General features: G+C 39.3%; 1 protein-coding gene across 5 annotated transcripts in view; it reads right to left on the bottom strand.

The window, feature by feature from the left end:
• prkacbb (protein kinase, cAMP-dependent, catalytic, beta b) overlaps window positions 1-24,763 on the bottom strand; it is a 37,977-nt gene that overhangs the window by 1,641 nt on the left and 11,573 nt on the right. The window contains exons 3-11 of one of the 5 annotated variants that reach the window (XM_077615318.1): window positions 20,781-20,855; window positions 16,679-16,838; window positions 6,961-7,124; window positions 1,669-1,730; window positions 1,465-1,593; window positions 1,190-1,288; window positions 1,034-1,116; window positions 810-936; window positions 633-728 (exon numbers count right to left, since the gene is read on the bottom strand). In XM_077615318.1, coding sequence (XP_077471444.1) covers window positions 633-728; window positions 810-936; window positions 1,034-1,116; window positions 1,190-1,288; window positions 1,465-1,527 — 468 coding nt within the window. In that variant the 5' untranslated portion in view covers window positions 1,528-1,593; window positions 1,669-1,730; window positions 6,961-7,124; window positions 16,679-16,838; window positions 20,781-20,855. Of the gene's footprint in view, window positions 1-632; window positions 729-809; window positions 937-1,033; window positions 1,117-1,189; window positions 1,289-1,464; window positions 1,594-1,668; window positions 1,731-2,250; window positions 2,659-4,945; window positions 5,278-6,960; window positions 7,125-16,678; window positions 16,839-20,780; window positions 20,856-24,763 lie in introns of those variants that run through there. The other 4 variants (XM_077615319.1, XM_077615316.1, XM_077615317.1 and 1 more) reach the window with 4 other exon arrangements.

Raw genomic sequence — 24,763 nt, 5'->3', positions numbered from 1 at the left:
AATATATGTAATGATGACCTTAACTGCTTGTTAGGTTTATTATTGTTACATTATTATATATTTGCTTGCAATGAAGAATGCTTTGCTTTAACTTAGCTTATTAACATTAAAAAAGTCATTTTAATACATCTCTTGCAAAAGTAATGACTATGGTTCGCATCAAGAGAACTGTGAATTGTTTTCGGAAGCATCAAGATGGTTCACATCGAACTGTGTGTGGATTGTTTTGGGAAGCATCGGCTTCTCAAGATGGTTCACAACAAGCGCTCTTGGGGTACTCGGTCGTTTGGTCGCCGGTCTTTTACTCGCCGGTCATTTAGTCGCCGGTCTTTTGGTCGCCCGGAAGGTTATTCATAATTACCATTTAAATCGTTGCTCAAATTCCCTAAATACAAACTGCGAATTATTATTTAGTCATACTTAATGCCCTATTAATTATTAGGCTAAAGAAAAGCTCCAAATTTCTCATACTTTTGTGTTTTGTTGGAGAACTTGTTAAGACCCTGACTGACGTAGCTTCTTAAAGGGACAACGCATGTACATACAAACTCTTATGCACTCACACGTATAAATATGTATAAATAAATGGGGAGAGATTTTGCAAACAGATCTAAAACGGCTGAGAATTTTACTTTGCTGAGAATGATTTCTGGGGCCAGGTATTCCGGTGTGCCGCATAATGTCCAAGTTCGGCCTTTTACTCGCTTGGCAAATCCAAAGTCTGTCACCTGAAAAGAGTCAACGTGGCGCATGAGGGAATTGGAGCCACAAAGGAGCCGCCGTGACGTATCGTCGGGCACGTGGCTCACCTGAATGTAGCCGTGGTGGTCGATGAGAAGGTTCTCGGGTTTTAGATCTCTGTAAATGAGATCGAGTGAATGGAGGTACTCAAATGTTAGCACGATCTGGGCGGCGTAGAAGCGCGCGTGCGGCTCGCTGAAAAGGAAACGGAGGGGAGGGCAAACCTTGTGAAAACACTCATCAAAATAAAACAAAGACTTGAAATGAGGGCTCATTCCTCTGAGGACCTTACCTGAACCTCCCAATTCGTCTTAAATGCGAGAACATCTCGCCTCCGGGAACATACTCCATCACCATGTACAAATTGGAGTTGTCCTAAAATAACACATTACACACTTTGATATTTCTTCTATTAATTCCCAAATGAGTGGCATAAAAGATATATTACCTTGAATGCGTACTCGAGTTTAACAAGAAAGGGGAAGCTGACGGCTTGTAATATTCTCTTCTCGTTTAAAGTGTGTTCTATTTGTTTAAGTTTCACCACCTAACCAGAACAAGAACAAACAAGTCATGAAATGACTGGCAGTTTAATGTCCTAAATGTTATTTCTATTCAATTTGAGAACGTATCCGCTGATTCATGTCAATTCATCTGAACCAACAGTGTAAACACAGTCCATCGAAAGCGAGCATTCAAAACTGGTGTGTCTAGAAAACAGACCTTCTGCTTGTCCAGTATCTTCATGGCAAAGTACTGCTCTGTTCCTTTGTGTTTCACAAGCATGACCCTTCCAAATGAGCCAGTGCCCAGAGTCTTTAATCTGTCAAAGTCATCTAGGCACGTTGTGCTCTGCAGGTAGAAAAAAAAGCCTGTTAGACACTTACTGGAATGTATTGATTTATTTATTATAAACAGCATTCTAACCTGTGGTGGACATTCCCATTTCCGTAAGAAGTCTTCTTTGGCTTTGGCTAGAAACTCTTTTACTAAAGAGAGAAGAGAGAAATAGTATTAATTCTCTGTGCAATAAAAATGGTGTTTGCCTTTTTTTAGGTAAGATTGGTAAAAATGTAGGGCATCAGAGTGGCAAAGGTAAATAGAATTATAAGGTCAACTCTCATCTGGATATTATTTACATGACACAAACACAAGGGAAGAAATAAAACAAGACAGGCAACAAGAGTGATACATGCCAAGTAAATAACTGGGTTGTAAGTTATTTAGTAGCCTCAAGTCAAGGGAAAAACAAAAATTATAAAAGGACAAGTTTCTCTTGGAGCATCACTTTTTTAAAGGGAAAGGCTAATAAACAGAATTGTAAGCAAAGACAAACCGATGCATGGCAAACACAGCAGATATCCAGATTGAGAGAACGTGAGCGACAACAAAAACAAAACAAAAAAACACTTATTATCAAAGCACGCAATAACAGCAAGCACATTGAGCAAGTTTCGCACAATGAAACCCGCACCCAAAATTTGCAGGCTCAAGTTTTTTTGTGCATACCGAACGTCTCTATTGATCACCGGGGGTGTTATTTTTTTTCACAGGAACAATCCCCCACCACCCCATGGATGGAATGATACAGAAGAAAGAAAAAGAGAAGGAAGACAAGAGTTATGTAAACAAATAACACAACAAACATCACATACATTATGTGGTGACAACAGCAACTCCATAAGGGGAATTGCAATCATTAATAATGGGAGCAATTGGCCGAGGTTGATAGGTATGATGATGAATGATGTCAACTTGGTAATCCACTGCGACTGTGTCATGTGTTCAAGCTCCATAAGTGCAGTAAACACAAGGTAATCTTGTGTGTATTCAGCAATGGAGGTTACCAGGTGGCCTTGTCAGAGAGACTAAAAAATCTGCAACAGCTTAATTAGCTTGACCAGTACAAGGTATTAGCTAGGTCGATTGGTCGCCGGTCTTTTGGTCGCCCGGAAGGTTATTGATAAGTACCATTTAAATCGTTGCTCAAATTCCCTAAATACAAACTGCGAATTACTATTTAGTCATACTTAATGCCATAGTCATTATTAGGCTAAAGAAAAGCTCCAAATTTCCCGGACTTTTATTGTTTTTTGTTGGAGAACTTGTTAAGATCCTGACGGACGTAGCTTCTTAAAGGGACAACGCATGTGCATACAAACTCTTATACGTACACTCACACATCGGTTCAGTGAAACTGCTCATGGCCATTGTTGGCTTTTATTGATGCGTAGACCATGTTGTTTTACCTTGTTTTGTCGCCGGTCTTTTGGTCGCCCGTTGTCGCGGTCCGGGCGACCAAAAGACCGGCGACCAATCGACCGCACACGATTAGCTACCATAAAGGAGCCAGATGTGTTAAATCCATAATTTGTTCTTGCTTCTAAAAATAAAAAAAAAACTATACAAAAAATGTGGAATATTACAATCCCAGATGTTTGCCACTAAATTGACATTTAATCTTGTAAAATTTGATTTAATTCCTCAAAAATGAAAACCTGATTTTATGCTGTTTTATAGCCTCATTGCAACATCATTTTGGGAAGAAAACAAGAGACAGTTTCCAGACTTTTTCCAGGCATCATGAGTATACTCTCATAGCTTCATTTCTAGTCATTTCTTTGGCACCACAATCTAGTATACTTGGTAGCGCAAAATTAGTATGCAATGTTTGAAAGTTCTGCCCCATGGCTGTGCACCACCATCATCTTCTCCTGAGTCTTAAAAGCCAAACTGTGGCCAGTTGGGAATTGTTTTTTGAGTGCGTTTTTTAAAGCCTATAAAATGTTCCGCCAAACAATTTCATAAATTCTGAATTCATTGCACATGTTAATCCTATCCAACTCCATTTTCCTTATTCCATCACTTTAGTAACATTGCATTGTTATTTTAAAGGCAGTGGCTACTTAGCCGGTAACCGGTCAAATAGCCTATATGGCCCCTAATGGCTATTTAGCCGGTAAGAATTCTGTGTGGGGTAGATAGTAAGAAACTACGGCTACGGAGCCACTGCCTAAATAATAGTCATTAAATCCCTTTTCACCTAATGTTAAAATCTATCAATTGGCAATAGCACAGCAAATATCAATAAGATTGGTTGAATGGTTTAGAAAATCCCCTATTCACTCAATGTTAAATAATAGGTTACCGGCTAAATAGCCCCTGGGACTATTTGACCGGTTACCGGCTAAGGAGCTACTGCCTATTTTAAACCCCAGAGAATACGCCTCCATTAAATCAGGCATAGGTATGTATGGGCATAGTTGGAAGATTTGACATCTGTCACACACAATTAAACCATAAAACTTATTTGCTGTTAGAAGCGTGCACAGAGAAATATTTAGTCCTAATGTTGAACACGTGAGAGCACAAGAGCACGCTCACGCCGACCCGTCTGGGCCGGGTTACGTCAAAGCTTTCAAAGCTTGTAATGCTTCTTATCCCAATGAGGAGCCAACTTGGTCGATGACGACTTCTGTGCCCGCCAAATGATGAACCTTGCTGCTAGAATCGGGGGTGACAAACTGCAGAACGGACATGAATATAATGACACGGCATTTGTCCATTTTTGGCCATATTTGGTCACAGCTTTGCAGTGAGCTTTGTTTATGTAGCCCAGAATAAAAATAAATGTGCAGGAACCTCCAGGGGCAGATCCACTGGAAGATTATGACTATTTCATGGCAATTACTAGTGTGTGTAAGTGTGTTGGGGTGCTGTTATGCATTTATAACACGAGAGATGATGAAGCATGTATTGCACGCCAACATGACGTGCCAAAACACACATACAAATGAGAGATACTAAGGGGTTGCCACCATTGGCGTCTTTGAAATAACAGGGATAGGTTTCTTCGTAAAGAGACTCTTTTTGTTGTTGTTGTTGTCTTTTCTGCTTGTTCAACGAAGACGTTGATCAGGCTGGGGTGGTTTACTTTCAGTACTAAACGGATCTTGTTGTGACTAGCTTTTGTCAGCACAACAATTTGAACACAACAACGGAAATATCACACAAAAGGTACAACATGAAGCTGTAGAGAATCTGTTTGTTATTTTAATCTACAGTGACGGGTGACAGGTGGGCCTCTTCCCTGGACATTACAGAACATTGGTGGCGCCGCTAGGCTAGGCTAACTAGCTCCACATTCAAGGTTCCTAATATAATAAATAAAACCCGCTCGAAAACGAATATAAGCCAGACTTACCGCTCTCTAGCTCGTTGCCCTTCTTGGCTGTGGCAGCGTTGCCCATGGCGGAAGACACAGGGCCCAGTCGCTCCCGAATACGATAGGGGAGATGGCGGCTGGCTAGCTAGCTAGCTAGCCTCCCCGGAGAAGTCAATCACGTTTAAATATTACAAACGTAAAAAAATAATGTTTTTTTTAATGTGCGCCGCTTCGGACGTGTTATAGATAGAAAGTCCCCGAACAGCAGTACCCGTCACTCGTCATGTATCGGCCCCGGCGTCCTTCTCCCCCCCGACCCCGATGGAAGGTTCCCGCTGTGTCTCGTTGGCTAATGTGTAGTCGGCGTGAAGCTGACGGTCACTGACGGTGCTCATCGCCCGCCCAGGCAGTTCCCCCTCCCCGCCACTCAACTGGCCGGCACCCGCGTTGCTCCCACGGTTCTCAAAAGTGTCGCAAACAAACCAATTTTGTGACATTACATAAAACATCAATTTTCCGAACCGCTCACCCTGAATTGGTCGCACACCCTGAATTGGTGTCCACCCAATAGCAGGGCATACATAAAACAGGTTTTCTTAAAAATAAAAAATAAAAATCAGATAGGATTTTTGCGTACCCATAAAAATCGGTAGTACCCCCCACCCTCCATCAATGACAATTATATAAGGGGAGGTCCCTTACCAAATCCAACAGATGGTGCTATATTTTAAAAAACGTTTCCTACAAAAGTTATTCATTCATTTTCTGAACTGCTTTATCCTCACTAGTGTCGCGGGGGTGCTGGAGCCTATACCAGCTGACTTCAGGCCAGAGGCGGGGGACACCCTGAATCAGTGGCCACCCGACCGCAGGGCACAATTTGATTGACAACCATTCATACTCACACTCATACCTTGACCTAAACCAGAGTACCCAGAAGAAATCCAGACAGGCCCATACAGGTGGACCAACCTGGATTTGAACCCACGACTCCAGAACTGCGAAGCTGACGCGCTAACCACTTACGCACCAGGCCGCACATGAAAATTATTTCACCTAATACATCTGTACTTGATTTTTGCAATAAAACTCAAAGTTATATCAGTTGAACTTTACGTTTGATGTATTCAAAGGTATTTTTTTTGAGTTTACCCATTTTGATGTATACAAAAAATATTTATGCTGTTAAAAATACACAATGTGTCAATTGTTTCCCCCCTGCAGACATGACATATCTAATTATCACTGAAGTGAAGGATGGCAGTCCCATCACAAGGTCATTCTTTGATAAATTGGCCTATGACTTGAGTTGATGGCCGGAAAGCTGTCTTCTCCAGCATGGTTGCTAATTGTCTCTTCATAATTTAATAAATTCGACCTACTATGTCAACTTCAAAAACCTCCATAACTTCTTCAGGCAAGTCAAACACTGATAAGTCTATTTCTTTTACATATGGGCCATGTGTAGTAGGCCACCTATAACATTTTGTAAGATTGGGCCATGCCAAGAGTATTGTGCCTGTTTCTTGGTGTACAATTAAGACTTTAAGATGTATACCAATCTATTCCACAAGAGTGCAGCAGATGCCCGTTCTACAATTTTCCTATATGTTACCCATCTTGACATTACCACCGACTATTTAAAGTGTGTGTGCTCATCCTGGCTTGATGAGTTTTTTCCTCACTACAAATCCAACCTTACTTATTGGTTCTCTGGAATTGTGAAGGTTCCCTTCATGTGTTCTTCTATTATTGTAGTCCCCTAAATATGAATTATACTAGTAATATTGCTCACCACTTGGTTAAGACAAAATTATTGCAAACCATGTTATGAGATAATAAGCTGCAGTAAACAAAGTATGTAAAAAAAAAAGAGCTACTCGAGCTAAATTACAAAGGATGTATTGTATTGTGGACCAGACCATTATGTGCTAAGTCAACAAAAAGAGTGTTTGCTTTGTTCAGTGTGAAGAATTGGTCAAAGTTATGTCAGAATATTATTTTGGCAGTTGACAAAGGTTGCCATTTTGCGGCAACCCCCTTAAAGTCCTCACCTGAGTTAGCTCTGTGGGTTTTTTCTTCTTTTTCAACCACAAGAGGGTCATCAAATAGGTCAAGTTTGAAGCCGTGTATGACATCAAGATGGCGATTAAAACAGCACTGCAGAGGAGCCCGGAAGAATCTTTCCAACAGTGCATGGGAGCATGGCAGAGAAGACCTGTAAAAGTGCATTGAAGTCCAGGATGATTCTTTTCAAAGCATTAGTACTTTGCAATTCAAATATATATCTTTTGTGCAAACAGTCCTGAAACTTTTCTGATACATCTCTTACAAGCAACATCTGTTTTTTCTCTTTTATCTCCAAATTCCAGTTTCCTTCTTATTTACTTTCACAGCAAACAACATGCCATTTTCATCCAAGTTGACCAGCTGTTCTCTATGTTGGTTTCTTTTTCAAAAATTTCCTCTCTATCATCTTCGTCAGGCTGTGCTTCAAAGGGAATGATTTACTTGCCTTCAGATGAACAAATGAATGAATGAGTGAGAAGCCATCTTGGCTCACTCTCACTTTCTCTTCCAATTATTTCCGCAACTTGCACATTGCTTTGAAGAGCATCACTGATGATAATGACTTTGCCACTCTCAAACGTCTTGTTTTCTCTTTTTATGATGACATCTGATAGATGAATTCATTCTTTTATTTACTGTATCACATATCCTCACAAGGGTCGCAGAGGGTGCTGGAGCCTATCCCAGCCAACTATGAGCACAGGCGGTGGACACCCTGAATTGCTGGCCATTCACGCTCAGATTTTTAATATTTCAGTCACACTAGGATCAAATTACACCAATATTCCTGCATGCTCAATCATAATGTAATTGTGAAAATGTTAAAAAGTAATAATATTAGTAATAATAATAATGATATATATATATAAAATACATACATATAAAAATATACATTTATTTATTTACTTATATATTTATTTATTTATTAACTTCCTTATTACCTATTTATTTATGTCTAAAATGCCTTTCCCTAATACAGGATGAATAAAGTTATCCAATTCAATCCAATCCAAATTACGCCAAACATGCTCAATCATAACATAATTGTGAAAATGCAAAAAAAATAAAAAAAATATTAGTAATAATAATAAGGTGATAGGAAAGAAATAATCACAGAATCTTTTGTTCTTTCTATTAAGCAGAAAATGCTGGTAACGCCCTCAAAATAACTAAATTCTGAACACATACTCCTAATAGGTATTTGTCAATATCATACAGCTTTCTGTGTGTGATATTGTTTAAAGATACCCAAAAAAACTTAACGGTAAATCCAAGATCATCATCCAGGCTAACAAAAAATGTCCATGTTTGAAATTCACAATGTATAATTGGAGCAAAACCAGCGCGTAGGCCTTTCCAGCACGTCATGGTGTAAGACATTTTTGCATAAGGAGAGGAATCTTCCCTCAATAACAATAAATCCCCATTTTGACAATAGCTTGGATGACGTCTCTGCTTGCACATGATTTACATCGTGCACATAACAGGATGAAACAATGCACATCTTTGCTCGAAGGCCTTGTGAGTCTGTGGCGCTTCCACTCAAAAATCTTTCAATTATGAAAACAAATGCGTGATTAAAAGTGGTGCACGAAGTTGTAAAGCCAGCTGTTTGAGGCCCGGCTGACAAGGCTGTGTACTGGAGTCTCTACTCCCTATGAATCAAATGTCCCATTGTGCTCATCTGGAGTGGATTAGCAGGGAGGGAAGGTGGGAAGGGGTAAGCTTTGATATACAGAGAAGGAAATGGGTAATGTCCTGGAACCACATGCAACATCCTAATAGTAGCTGTTGACTGATATTAGAAGACAAGCAGATAGTAGATGATGTGTGAGTGCAAATGAGAGCAGGGTCATCTGACAATTTAAAGGAGTATTGAAAGGTGACCTTCATAACGGTTTTTGTCATAGCCATCAAATGTAAAAATAACATTCATTCATTTTCAGAACTGCTTATCCTGACAAGGGTTGCAGAGGGTGCTGGAGACCATCTGAGCTAACTATGGGCACCAGGGTACACGGTCGATTGGTCGCTGGTCTTTTGGTCGCCGATCTTTTGGTCGACCGGAAGGTAAGTGATAATTACCATTTGAATCGTTGCTCAAATTCCCTAAATAAAAACTGTGAATTACTATTTAGTCATACTTAATGCCATAGTAATTATTAGGCTAAAGAAAAGCTCCAAATTTCCCGGACTTTTATTGTTTTTTGTTGGAGAACTTGTTAAGACCCTGACTGACATACCTTCTTAAAGGGACAACGCATGTAGATACAAACTCATACACTCACACGTCGGCTCAGTGAAACTGCTCATGGCCATTGTTGGCTTTTATTGATGCGTAGTGTTGTTTTACCTTGTTTTGTCGCTGGTCTTTTGGTCGCCCGTTGTCGCGGTCGGGGCGACCAAAAGACCGCGACCAAAAAACCGGCGACCAATCGACCGCACACGGGGCACCAGACGGGGACACCCTGAATCGGTGGTCTTATTGTGGTATCACATCATAACCATGAATGTAGTCCATTTTTACACTAACAAATGTATCGGTCTGCAATTTCCCCACCGTTCCGTAATGTATTCGTGCCAAGTGAGGACATGCTCATGCAGCGGTAAGAACAGCTAATTTAGGATAGCTGCACAATCTGCCCTTTGAAGTCAGCGAACAACATCTTCAGCACGAAATAAGCCCTCCTTACGAAGTACACTGCTTCATTGTTTGACTGCCTCGTTGGGGTTGTGCACGCATGAGAAAGTCTAAGTCAAGCAAATTATAGCAAGAAAGTCGTCTGGGAGCAGTACATTCCAAGGATTTCATTATTCTCTCATGTTATTGATTTTTTTTATTTTTTTTATTAGTGAAGCGTGTTTTATCCGCTGCTAAGGTGATTAGAATTTGAGTGGTGAAAATACCCAATAAAGCAACCTAAACATCCTCAGTGTGGTGTCATTTCTTACTCTTTTCGGAAAGCGACGGCAGAGATTATTTGAGGATAACGCTGCGCGCAACATGGCCGCCCTAGCTAGATCAAAGCAAAGACAATCAAAAGCCATAGCGAAAGCTACAGCAGTAAGCTCTTTTAAACGGCCGCCTCAAGCTTGGGGAATCGCCTTGAATTTTTCCCTTCTTCCCCCAGAACCCCGGACAGTGAAAGGACTGCCATAAATCCTTCAAAGCGAATGCAAACAGCCCCGTGTTAATATTAAAACCTGTACCATGTTTTTTGCCTTCACGCACCAGCCTGTGTGTGTTTGTATGTTCATGCAGAGGCTAATGAGACATGACACTAGTCATAATGGTTTAGAAAGCCATGTTGACAAAGAAAGACTTCCCCAGAATCCCAGACAAGCTTGGTTTCTCACAAAAGGTAGTAAAAAATAAATACATAAACTATGAGTCATCTATGCATTTTGACTTTGTGAACTCTGAACTTGAACCCGCTGTGTGTTTGGGAATTGATGAATGTATTTTTTCGGCCTTCAAGACAGCTGGTGCCTTTGCACCACACAAGTATGGAAATGGACATCAGACTGGTAATCCATCACTTTTTTCCCCTGCCGCTTAAAGTAATACAGTCCAGAAGTCTTTGGTTTTGTCTTTAGACATCAGCACAATATGTACTTTAAATAAACCAAGATGTAAATAAAGTATGGGCTTTCACCATTAATTGGAGCGCTTTTGCAAAACATATGGAATGTAACATTCAGGAATTATATTTATTTAAGTAATTGGCTGCCACTGACACAGATAGGGGTCCAATCTGGTTTGACAGGGAGAGCTAAAGTGACCAATGAGGTATCTTATTTTCCAGACTATGAGCCACAATCCAAATCCTTAATTTTATTCCCCAAAACATTGATCAATCATCAAGCCAGTATTGGTGGCCAGCCAATTGCAGGGCACGGCACGGCCAGACAGACAACCATTCACGCTCACGTTGATACCTATGGTCAATTTTGAGTGTTCAATCGGCCTACCTTTAGAATGTGGGAGGAAACCGGAGTACCTAGAGAAAACCCATGCAGGCCCAGAGAGAACATGCAAACTCCACACAGGAGGACCAACCAGGATTCGAACCCAGGACCCCAGAACTGTGAGGCTAACCACTCCACTACCAGGCGACTCAGCTGCCGGGCCGCCCCAAATAAATTAAAATATAAAGAGCAAATTCAGTATAATATTGATGTATATATGTATATATACATATATGTATTAATATATGTATATATACTATATATATATATGCATATGCATATCCATATGCATATGTATATATATGCATATGTATATATGTATGTATGTGTATATACGTGTGTGTGTGTATATATATATATATATATATATATATATATATATATATATATATATATATATATATATTGGATTGGATAACTTTATTCATACGTGTGTGTGTGTGTTCATTGATAGTGCACCTCGAAAACTGAAAATTACAGTAAATCATTCACTGCCATATTTTGCCGTCAATGTCCGCCAATTACAATAATGTATGCGTGTATACGTACGTGTAGTATGTATATATTTAATGTTTGTTATGAACAATGTAAAATTCCTTATTTCGCAAGAGGTTTACTAAGATCTATTAGAACTTTGAAAGGCCATTTAGTTCAATATTCTTCAATAGGCAAGTCTGAATTTAAGACAACTGAGCATTTTGAAGGACGGAAGACACAAGTCAGGTCAAGGTAGCTAGTTAAACAAAAACGAGCAGGAAGGAGACTGCAATGAAGGCGTTTCCAGTCAAGTTGTCAGGTTTTTGAGTGCAAAGAAATAGAATATGAGTCACAAGTCAATAGAGGCTGATTTCAAGTGGAGCTTTTCTTTAGTTAAATTGATGACAAAAGTAAAGGCTGCTAGATCCACATGTAAGCAATAAATGAAGGCAGCTGTAGTGAAGACGTAGAACACATGACCAAAGGGGTCAACGTACAACTGGGTGACATGCATTCTCCCCAGACTTCATGGATCACATTAAAATGGAATGCTTTTGAGCTCATTAAAACAGTCTCCATAAAATGTCTTTCACTCTTTAAGTCCACAAGTTCTCTTCCATCAAATCTTGATTTCAAATCCTTTGTTGTGGTCTTGAAAGGAAAGTAATTCAAAATATACTGCCATTGTTCAAATCCCTTTGTACCTTCCGATATGGCAAAAAATGCTTGTGTTGAATTTAGTACTGATTCAAATTAGGATTTGTTTTAATCTTTTTACCTTCATACCAACTCTGTCCCTGTGCCTATTAAAAGCCAATAATAAATAAATCAAATAAAAAAATGAGAGCAAAACTAAATCAACTCATTATTTCAAAAGAATCATTAATTGAATTTTTGTCAAGGTAATTAATGCCTGAAACAACTCCCACCTCAAGCATTATCTAGAATGCTTTTACACACTTTTGGCATACTTACCACTACACAACGCTGAATAGAAGTACTGAATAATTTAAAAGAACAACAAAACTTTCATCCCCCCTGCAAGTTGGCATTCTGCTAGCAAGGCGCATCAAAAAAGTGGAAAAACAACCACATGCCTGAGGTGTTTTGCTTTTGCCTTGGGGACAGTGGACACACGTAGACCTCTCCTAGGGATAACCCGACTTCAGGCAGAATGCATCAACTGGAACTGCAGTGAGGAATAAGCTAGTGTCGCAAAACACCACCAATAGATTCATTAAAACAGAGATCAAACATTTGCCTTCAAGCCTTCGTTTGGAGTGTTGATATGGTTGAAAGGGACGTTGATGAAAATGTTAATTTCAACGCTGTTTTTCCTACGCTCTTTTCAAAATATTGATTTCCTGAAGGAATTATTTTGCCCCGTGTCCCCGAAACCGTCCAACCTAGGACCATAAAACACTAGCTGGACTAAAAGTGAGATTCACTGTCTGTACTGTATATAAAGGGGCTCTAAAATTTATAAATTATCTACTATTTCCTCTCTTCATTAAGGATGATGAGGGCATGGCCAAAGCAACAGTTAATGCTAAAACCCCTTGTTGTAAGTAGTATCTTTATTTTGCCGACAAAAACCCTTAAGAGTAATTTTTGGAAAAGATTACTCCTGAAAATCATAAGGTTCACCTTGGTTTGAATGCTGGGAGGTTTTGAGAGAGAAAAAATATGTCTAAGTATGTTCAAGTTATGGATTCATAAATATTGAATTCTTAAAACGCCTTCCAACCACAAATTAGATAAACGCATCATCTCATTGACTACCTTTGAGGCGATCAGTGTTCATTCACTGCCAGCTCTTCCCAGTCAAAATGGATTGGACATCTATTGCCTTCATTGCAGAACATGATTATTCACTGCCTGACCAACAAGTTAAAATATTTTGGATGTCCATTGCTGTTTGTGGCAGCCAATAAGTTAAATATCTGATCAGTCCAGACATACAGTATATGTAGAAATTTGGTGAAATATCAAATCTTTTAGTCCTTTTAATTATAACACCTCTAGACCTAATGACTGCTCATTTATTTTTCAGTTTTGAATAACTTAGATGTATAATGGACATCTCACTTCCTTTTGGAATTGATTCAAAGTTTCTTAAAGTGGAGCTTCGTCAGAAGGGAAAGCATCTGTGTCACCTTTGATATTGCAATCACAAAATAAGCATCCATAGATATGTTGATAAGCCTACTCCTGTTTTTTTTTATTTTTCTATTTTTTTTATATCCACTGCAAGATTAGAAAAAAATTCTGACACTCATTGCCACAGAAAAAGAGCCTCCGCCCTCATTTGTCCGAGTGCACGATAAATGACTTTGTTGGCACGCCCGACACCTCTGCTGTAAATATTTACCCACTGCAGACACTTTCAGGCCCATTTAAAAGAACTGTCACGCAATTGGCGTTATTGCATTTTTCCAACCGGTGCTTAGCTCGCCTTGCTTAGATGTAAAAGATTAGCTGTTAGCGGGAGGTGGTGGCCTGCATATCGTCGTTAAAACATGACAAAATCTTAAATATACGAGTGTCATTTATTTTTACTCTGCTCATAGCTGAGCTTCCTGTGTCCCCCGCCATGGCAATTAAGGCCAAGTAGGATCAGAGCGGCGTTGGATGAAAGGCTCATAAGCCCTTCTGAATACAGACGTATGCCAGGCACCAGCTCGCTTGCACACTTCCTTCTTTGTTCCTCGGCAATTTTGCTGATCGGCTGCAGAGGCCTCGAGTAGCCACGAAAGGGAAGATATTGCAGGTATTAACAGAGTCCATTTCCACTGTCAACATGTGGTAAGTGAAGGCTTCAAAGGGGACAGCAATCTAGTATGAAATTAAACCAGGGATCAGTCCAAACCCAGTGGCAGAGCTTGGGATGAACAGCACCCAAGGCGGGTGAAGAAATTTACAGAATATCTGATGAAAATGTCCACTTTAGGAGGATTTTGACTTTAATGTGGCTTCCCATTTAAATGTAAGCAGACAAACAACTTATGAAAAAGCATTTGCTGTCAAGGACTATTGCTACCAGTATTAGTGCAGTTGATAACCATTTTTTAATTATTCTTGAATAATAATCATCACAGACATTTCCTGAAATGTCTGTTTCCAGCTAAATTAATTTCAGTCCATCTCCTGGAAATTCACTTTTGTTCCACATCCTGCACATCAACACATATAAGCAACCTACTGGTTTGGATGCCGATTACCACATCTCTAACTTAACCTTTGAACTAGAGATCTTACCCAATGAGCAACTGATAGCCGTAAGTAGTACTAACCGATAATGTGATAGTAAAAATGCAAGAGGAGTTCAAACCAGAAGAGGACAAACCTATTGATTCTCAAGCCCAAGGCTTTAACTGCTCAGTGATCCCAGCGCTCATCCAGAAGGCATGAATTATTTTTAGTCTGCACAAAGCATGGGATGCAGAACAGCTATCCCAGGGCAGAGACAATTATCCTAACAATGGATAAATCTTGACAAATCCAAGGCTAATGACAACATAAAATGTGGATATTAGCACATATGACTCAAGATTTCACTGTGACTTTCACAAGACATCCTGTTCCCGATGAAGCAAAATGGAGCCTGAACAAGCTTTTTGCCTCAAACTAAGACTCTCCAGGTTACACCAGACTCCATTGATTCCTCATGAATACTCACAATGCTTAAACCAGTGACAAATACTTTAGGGTCTATTGTATTTGACAGTCTATGACCCGTAACTGGGACGACAGGATGCCTGACTTAATCATGTGGAGCTTTCAATGTACCCTACACAAAATGGCAACACCCTGTACCAGCTGCACAATCCCCTAATATTGGATTTCAAGCCTCCAGCCTGAGACACTCTGCCAATGCAGCTGACAACCAACACAGCTACACGGAAGATGGACTCACTCCAATGTGTAATTTTCTCATTCATTAACTACTTGAACTGCAGACATTCTGATTCTAATTTCTCAAGAAATACATATAATATTGACAGGCCTGAAACATAAAGTCAAGTGTAATAATTTGAAGTCATTATTATGTGTTTTTTTGGGTTTACCATGTTGGAGTAACCTTGATATATATCTGAAAATGAAATCTGTCGTGCGCAGCAACAGAACCGCACGTGCAAAAAATTAGGCTCCTCCATTTTTCCACTGTTGTTGCAGTAAAGAGTCGTGTTATGCTTAAGACTATCTGAGTACAAGACCATGGAAATCCAGTTTATCTTTACATCTTAAAGATTGCAGTCATTTACAAGGGTCTTGGAAAGTTTGAAACACAAGAGTAGAAGGGACTTGTTATTTTAGCTTGACCTTCTCCTACTTAGCAAAATAATGAAGAATAGCAGATCAATGCAGGTCTTTACAAAAAAAATCCTCCTGTTAGCGGGCCAGTCTCAGACCAAGACTTTTAGGAGTCGAAAGCGAGACAAAGACCTTTAAAATGTGGTCACGACACCAGAAGACCGATCTTAAGAGATAAAATAAAAGAAGGACGAAATGTTGATTTGCTTTCAGAGTTCATTGCGACTTAACAGCTGACTTTACGTCCTCTGATTCCGATCTCGTTACATTTCCAGTCATTCCAAAGTAAACACTACTAAAAATTATCTCAGTGAAACCCTACTAAAACATGCTTCTATTTTGCACTTTTCATGATAAAATTCCAACTTTTTATTTTGACAGGTCTACAACAATAAGTCAAATGCGACATTTGAGAAGAGCAACATTTGAGGTGATGAGGAAGAGTCTCTGTTGTCAAGAATAAGCCTCTGGTAGTGCATTTACGCCAACCCCCGCCCTGCTCTTTCTTTAAATAGCACCGCAGGCAAACATAAACTCAATAAATATTTTAAAAACACTACTTATTAAAGTTGCAAAATGTCACTATGAAGCTCTATAATGTCTCACAAATTGAGCTGACAAAATGAAGCGCTCGGCTAGGATTAAAGTCAAACGGTTTCACGTCAATTTTCGTCGACAAACTGCTCCCTATAACCTCACGTTGTTTCTTTGCTGTCCCCAAGTAAACCATGTGGTGGTAGTCTTCTCACTAGACTTGTGATCTTTGCACCCCTCACCCCCCACCACTTCATTAAAGTGAATGATGGTATTATATCCCCCGGGCCACAAACAGCGAAACTACATTGATCTACAAATCCTAGGCATCGTATGGATACACATCACTCAAAAAGTGAATAATTCATTAATGAAAAATAACTAAATACAAAAAAAAAAAAAACTTACCGCAGCACCTTTACAGACAGGAATGTTTGATCAGTCAAGGTCACAATGCTTTTCCATGTTGTTCGAGGAGGTCCTGGCAGCAAAGACAGGCGCTATCCACCTCATCTGTATTCTTTCCACTTGGCTTACGTCTGCAGGATCATGCAGATATGGGATTTTGCTGGGAGAATTAAAAGGGTAGATATATCAGATAGAGGCACAACGCATGGTAAAATATTATTTATGGCTCTGCGGTCGGAGTAACTAACGGCTCGGAGTGCAGTCAGCGAGAACAATGTTTTATTAAACAAAACACAAAAATGGCTTCAAACTGAATTAGCTGGAAGTAATCCAGTTCAAAGATTTGCATGGCCCCCCTAGACTAAGTCACACGTATGCACACTATAAATCATTTGACAGAAAAACACTAATGACATTTTAAAATTGCTTTTTGCATAGTAATATGGCTGTGTTTATGTATGTTGGCATTATTTTCATCAAATACAGTGTCTTATGCAGAACCGTGATATGTTTAAGTTTTAATGGTTTTCATGGAAGGGATGGAAATCCTCTCTGTGAAAAACATGTGTATTACAATATTATTTAGTTTGATTTAAAAAAAAAAATCACAATCATCCATTCATCAAATTTGGGTTGGCAAAAAAAATAATTGAGGAAAAAAAATCTATGTTTTGGAGAAACCTGTATTTTCTATTTAATTATTTATTTTTAAAATAATTAATAAGTGCAAATTAAACTAATCCACCTGATGTTGTAGAGCAAGGGTGTCAGACTCGGGTTGGTTCGTGGGCCGCTTTAACATCAACTTGATTTCACGTGGGCCGGACCATTTTAGATATCATATTTAGATTTTTATTTATTTATAAATGGATTAAAAGAACTGGATTAAAATTCCTGAATATTCATTTTTTTTATAGATCTAAAACAATGATTATTTGAGCTTTTTATATATATTTTTAGATTTTACAAAATGATTTTTGAACCAAAAACACAGAAAAAAAAGTTTACAAAAATTACAATTATTGATTTAAAAGGGGGAAAATCAGGAAATTTAATATACATCTATACTCTTCATTTTAATTTGCTCCTAAAACAGAAAGTCGGCACTCATGATTTACTTTCCCGGGCCACACAAAATGATGCGGCAGGCCAGATTTGGCCCCCGGGCCGCTACTTTGACACGTGTTGTAGAGATTCACTTGCCTGACTTCGGTATAGGCAGGCGTGGGCTCGATTCCCGCTGGTGGCAGTATGATTGTGAGTGTGAATGGTCTTTTGCCTATCTGTGTGCCTACCCACGGCTGACTGGCGACCAATTTAGGGTGTAGTTTGCGTTTTGCCCAAAGTCAGCTGGGATAGGCTCCCGGGATAGCAATGAATGAATGAAATTAAGTTAAATCTGTCTGTGACTTAAACGTCTCATTAGCAAAGAGACACCCAAACACCGCACATTCCCTCCACTTGATGACTCAGAGCCTACGGGCAACAATTAGGCTGCAATTAATTTATCACCCTGGGATTCAAACCTACCAATTTTCCTTCTGATGCATCCAAGAATAAGTTGCTATTTTTGGAAGGTGTCCTCACTAAGAACAACAAAGTGTGTGAGATCTGTAGCACTCCCTTGGGGTGGCTTAAAGAAAAAAATATATAAATAAATTGGAAAAAAGAAAGGTGGAAATGGTTTCTATTACAACACAGTAGAAAAGATATGGCAATTTGTGTAAATTTTGGAATGTGAAGAATTAAAAAAATGTATTGTACAGGTTGTACAAAACAATTTCAATTTGGTGATCATGTGTCACAATTTCCAGAAGTTAAGTTTGATAGCATTTTTTGCCATCACTTTGTCTAAAACGAAAGCAGCCCCCCCAAAAAATCTGATAAAATCTCCCCAAATTTCCAAATACTTCCTTTTCTTTGAACAATGAATCATAACCATTTTTATATCAACATTTCTGGTGTTTTACTCTCACTAGGAAATCAGCCGAGTGACAGCTGTCAGCCTGCACGTCACAATCTTTTCCCTCCTCGTCACTTAATGCTGAACTAATAAACGAAAGTTGTTTCTGCGTTGCTGTCTGTGTGTTTGTTGACAAATTTCATGCTATGACACATTGATGCATTTTGGTTCTGGAGTGAGAATCGAGTAACTCACACAAGAGCCTTTGGCTGTTTACCCCCCGCAACTTTGATTACCGTGCGGCAATAACCGAGTGGCAGCAACAGCATGACATCAACGTCTAGCAGGAAGCAGTGACATGTGACATGCAACATCGGATGGGACTGATGTGCAAAATAAATATGGTAGCCTAGTGACACCAAATAGATTTTAATAGCTGGTTTATTATCTTTGATCTTTGACATCCTAAGAAAACCACAGTGATAATTAAAGAGATCTTGACATTTTCTTCTCAGTTGCCAACTTAAAAAAAATGTTAAGTACGTCAACTGTTTCTGTGAGGTAGGCTGATGCAATATCTTAAATTGTTGGCTGCCATTAATGGCGATAGATATAGATAGTGCTTGGCAATAGGACTAGATATAAAACATAATTATATGTTTAGTAATGATTATCTAGAGCACATGTGTCAAAGTGGCGGCCCAGGGGCCAAATCTGGCCCGCTGCATTATTTTGTGTGGCCCGGGAAAGTAGATCATGAGTGCTGACTTTCTGTTTTAGGATCAAATTAAAATGAAGAGTATAGATGTATATTTAATTTCCTGATTTTCCCCCTTTTAAATCAATAATTGTAATTTTTAATCAATTTTTCTGTGTTTTTAGTTCAAATATCATTTGGTAAAATCTAAAAATATATATAAAAAGCTAAAATAAATATTGTTTTAGATCTATAAAAAACTGAATATTCAGGGCTTTTAATCCAGTTCTTTTAAACCATTTATTAAAAAAAATCTAAATATTATATCTAAAATGGTCCGGCCCACATGAAATCGAGTTGACTTTAACGCGGCCTGCGAACCAACCCGAGTCTGACACCCCTGATCTAAATGAACATAATACATTAATTTTGGTATCTCTATCGTCAATTTTATATTGTAAAAATACACTGCACTCAACTCTGAGGTGATACTTCTTATGCTATCTCTATACCAGCAAACCAGGGTTGTGAGAAATCACCACACAACGCATTATGGTGCGCAAATTCTCATCTCATTTTCTGAACCGCATTATCCTCACTAGGGTCGCAGGGGGGGATACTGGAGCCTATCCCAGTTAACTTTGGGCCACTTGAATCGGTGGCCACCCAATCGCTGGGCACAAGGAGACGGACAACCATGCACACTCACACCCATACCTAGGGGCAATTTAGAGTGTCCAATCAGCCTACCATGCATGTTTTTGGAAGGTGGAAGGAAACCGGAATACCCGTAGGAAACCCACGCATGCCCGGGGAGAACATGCAAACTCCACACAGGTGGACAGACCTGGATTTGAACCCAGGACCCCAGAGTTATGAGGCCGATGCGCTAACCACTCGGGTGCGCAAATGAAAAATTATAATATTTTAAAAAGGTAGTGAGCAACATACATAGCCCCTACTAATTAGTTTGTCAATGTTCTGTTTGAACATTTGTTTTTGCTCCAATCTCATTATCGTGATATAAAATTACCCCTTTGTGATAGATCCCCCCCGTATTGCCTAATTCAGGGTTATTGTTATGCTTTTCATGATACCACTATAAACACCAATAGTATTGCTTGAAATAAGTGGAAATATAATGATCATTTCCAATTTGAGCTCCACTATGGCTGTTCAACTGCAGCCCTTGTTGCACGCCCCTCTGCAAACAAACTGTACAGGGGTCAACACATTCAAGTCATTGCAATTCCTGTGTTGATGTCTAAAGTTATAAATATTTGAACAGGGAGCAGTAACACGAGTAACATGCAATTACACGGCTAATGCAAAAACAGAGGAGGGGCATCGGCTGGCATTTTTAGCCCCCTGCTCCTTCCCTTTCACTTGTACCCGCAACAACTGCCTTCCCTTCTCCTCGCTTTCTAATTCCACACGTAGGTGGAAACGCTGCATGGCAGCCAGCTCCACTTAAGGGCGCAGGATGTTAAATGGAGATGTACCTGAAGGTGACACAATCTTGGCAGGGGCTTCAACACTTTCCAGAGAAGTTCATCAACCTCAACGACTGGCCGAAGCTGCGGTGGGAGGAAAACTGGAGTAAATGCGAGCCTTCATGTTGATGTGTCACACTTCATACATGTCACGTGTGTGCCTGCCAGGCTTAACACTTTGTTTAGGTCTCAATTCAGCAGCTATTTGTGTCAAAGAGGCACGTTGGCTATTCCCGTTGCCTGTAATGAACTCCTAAAATCTATTTAAAAATGGTGCTGTGCTGGTGGTTGGCACAACTGTACCTCACAGTTCTAAGGTTTGAAACTTCCTTTATAGAAAATTGAAAAGATGGATGGATGGATGAATAGTTTGGGAATTTGAGCCTAAGCAGCAATAGTGTGTATATGACAAATACAATTGTTCAGTATGAAAATGAGGTTAAAGATACAAGGTTTTGTAGTGACATTAAGAATCCATTCCATTATTTTTTATTTTTTTGGGAGTGGGAGCTTCATTGTTCCAGTGTACTACCATTATCAATGGTTTAATTAGCAGTTAGTAGTTTCTTGTTTGTTTATTCATACTTCATTATTTTTTGGTCCATCTGTTCATTGCAAATTTTATTATGCTTTATTTTTTTAGTATGATGACCTTGACGTTTTAGAAACTAATTTTAATATTGTTTTTCCTCTCAAAGTAGTCCCAGAACATTGTATTATATGCAAAATGTGAGGTCAAAGATCAGTTTGTGGAAATAAATAAACTGTTTTGTTATTAGGAGGAGTATTATTATCCATTCCCTGGTGTTGGAAACTATCCAAGTTGTCTTTGAGCAATTTGCGTGGCATGAATAGACAAATCATCTAACTGGCTACAAGTCAAATTCTGATTGAGTTACTTATTTCTGTTTGGGTTACCTTTAAACGAATGAGGAAAAAAAGGGAATCGTGTTGATTATTGCTTTTTCAAAGTAAACATGTTTTGAATTGTCGTCTTTTGGTGAACCTGGTTGCTTTCAAGGATGACGGCAAAAATATGAGAATATTTCCCATTGAGAGGCATGTGAAAATGCTGAGGTTTTGTACAATTTAAAGTTAAACAAGGTCTCACAATGTAGAATAGAAAATCAAAACTATGTTGGCTGGGAAGTGTCAGGCGAATTGCAGAGTCCAATCGCTTTTAAAAAAGAAAAAAGCACTAACATAAAAGTGCCACAACACAAATGTCAATTCCAAAGACTTTGAAAAATGAAAAAAAGGCCAAATGCAAACTGGGCATAGCAGAAATGTGAATAGTCACAACACAAATGCAAACAGTAATGATACAAACCCCAATTGCTCACAACACAAATGCAAAATCACCAAAACACAAATGCAAACAGTCAGAACTTAAACCCCAATTGGCCAACAAAAAAAAACAATTGCAAAAAATGCAGTATTCTACAAAATGAATACACTAGACTCAATTCCATGGAAGTAGACTGGACTAGGATTAGGACTACAAATAGTTATAGTCCTAACGTTGCTACCAAAAGCAATATATCCAATTGAAACTTTACGTGCAAATTTCTGTAACTTACGTTTTCAAGCTTTGCACACTTTATTTTTAAAATTCAAGATAAATAATAGTAACAAACAATTCAACGCAACATATATTAAACAAAATACAGATGCCATGGGGATCCCCTGCTCATGGAATCTGTAATGTAGATATGTGGGTGATGATTTTTTTTGTATATTATTAGTTCTTGAATTAAAAAAAGTGTGTGCAGAGCTTGAAGATGTAAATGACAGAAATTCTTTCACAAATTTACCCTTTGATGAATAGATAGCTTTATGCGGCAGCAACATTTCATTCTAAATGGGTCAGCATCTGCAGTCTGCTCTCTGGGACTGGTTGGATCCATAAAATGTGTTTTATCATTTTGGGGTGTAACGAGACGAAATGTTGCATAGTTTATGGGTGAGGACTTTAATACATCAACATATAATTGTCTCAAGTGTGAAAAACCACAAATTAATTGAATGTAGAGTATCTCAAATAGCCTATTTAATGAGAAAACTGATAAGGAAAATAAATGAAACCACAATCCCTTCTGGGATGCTGTGGGACCTCTAATTACTTATGATTTCAAAACAATTTGTCCCATAGGAAATTATCTAAAGTGAATTCATTCGTTTCGTGGTGCATCACGTCATTGCTTTGCACAAAAGATGACTTAAGGTGAACTTTACAATCCACTTTGCGTTTGGTCTGCTTACTTAACAGTGAAGTGTACATTTACTGTGACCTCCACTGATGCATTACTTTCATTGCTCATATGCTCAACCCAAATACGGGATGATTGAAATGTTAAAAATTTCCCCGGTGGGTTTGTGTGGTACGGATATGGGATGCAAATGATATGCCATCAGGCAGTTTTGCAGTGTCATGTCAAAACCATCATTGACATGTCTGTTTAGAGAAACAGCATCAAACAAAGGCTCAAATTTTCTGCCTTTTTTACAATGACATCTTAGTAGATTCTTCATTATCCCTCTCAGTTGAAATGGATCGGATGTCTATCACCGTCTGGCACTGAATCAGTTAAACTATACATTAAATTGGGCCCTATTGACCGAGCGTGTGTGTCTGAACTACGTTTAAAATGTTAGAACCAAAGGTAACTCATCACATGTCTGATATTACGTTTTTGAAGTAGCTTGTCCAAATGGTGACCAACAATTATCAAGGTTTTGTGTGACTTTTAAGACTCACTTTTCCCAGACACAACTGTAATTATTACTTATTATCAAGCCTTTTTCATATCGATTTCATGATACTTCTACAAAGAGTCCAGATGTCGCCCTCCTGCTATTTTACGAAGCGAAAACGCCAAGCTTCAGGGTGGCGGCCAGATATCAAGTCCACAGTGCAACATTAACATTTATGTGGTTCACATTTCCCACCGCCACTCGCCGCAGTTTGCGCTCAAATCTGCCCTCCCCAAAATGCTGCATCCTTTGAGTGATGCATTATTTCTTATGAGATGACCGTGGAAGTATGAAACATCTGGCCGAGGTAACACCTTGCTGTTTCCCAACGGGAGTAAAGTCATCACATTTGTTGCAAGAGGGACGGACAAAGGTGATTTTGTTTTATGTGCGGGGTGTTTCCCAAACACATTTTTTAGGGGAGGGCGTGGGGGGGCTCTTAGGCATCAGGCAAAGATTTTCTTTTTCCCACGCAGAAGAGAAGATTGAGACTTTTGTGTCTACCCGGATTCAGTGTCAGTTTACAGCTTAAAAGAAGGTCCGTTCGCCACAGCTTGACTTTTTGACTGCAACATTATAGAACAATTTGCAGAGCACCCACCCAATTTGGAAACTGCTTAATTAGCATCATGCGAATGCCGAAAATGATCACGGCAGATGTAGCGGATGCCCGCCATTCGCGTGACTGTCAAAGTATTTTCTTGACGTGTGGTTAGTATTCCTGGCCTGAAACGTCTCCAATTTCTCCACGGAAAAGGATTGCAGTGGGGGGGAATTTTCATTCACTGACGTTATTTGCATGGCCATGGCTTTCCAGATTGTGGAATTTTTTTGGCATTGAACTGCATCTGGATTTCTACACTAAAACGTGCCCCAAACCCCACCCCCCTCGACAAAACTCTTATAAAGCCACAAACCAAGACGTTCCCGTTCCTTCCCAGGGAAGGGTGGATACAAAATCCGGGTTTCATCGGAAAAACTTCCTCCAACTTCCACCTTGGTTCAGTTTTTACAAATGAGCAGCGAACCAGTCCCAAGGGCATTAACGTGTCCTTGCTGGAGGTGGAAAAGTCAACCAAGCGTTGAATCTGGTTTCCATCCCAAGTGCCCCACCTTGACTGGAATACAATGGACAGGAACAGGCCTAAGATTCTTAACTCAAACTGCAGATTCTCCTTGCAAAAATCTCTTGATGTCTGACGAGCAAAAGCAGCTTTGAATGCCATCACGAGGCCATA

Source organism: Stigmatopora argus, chromosome 12, assembly GCF_051989625.1.
Source record: "Stigmatopora argus isolate UIUO_Sarg chromosome 12, RoL_Sarg_1.0, whole genome shotgun sequence".
In the NCBI taxonomy this organism is placed as follows: Eukaryota; Metazoa; Chordata; class Actinopteri; order Syngnathiformes; family Syngnathidae; genus Stigmatopora; species Stigmatopora argus.
Note: the sequence above shows the minus strand (reverse complement) of the source record. Positions and strands in the feature narration are given on the sequence as shown.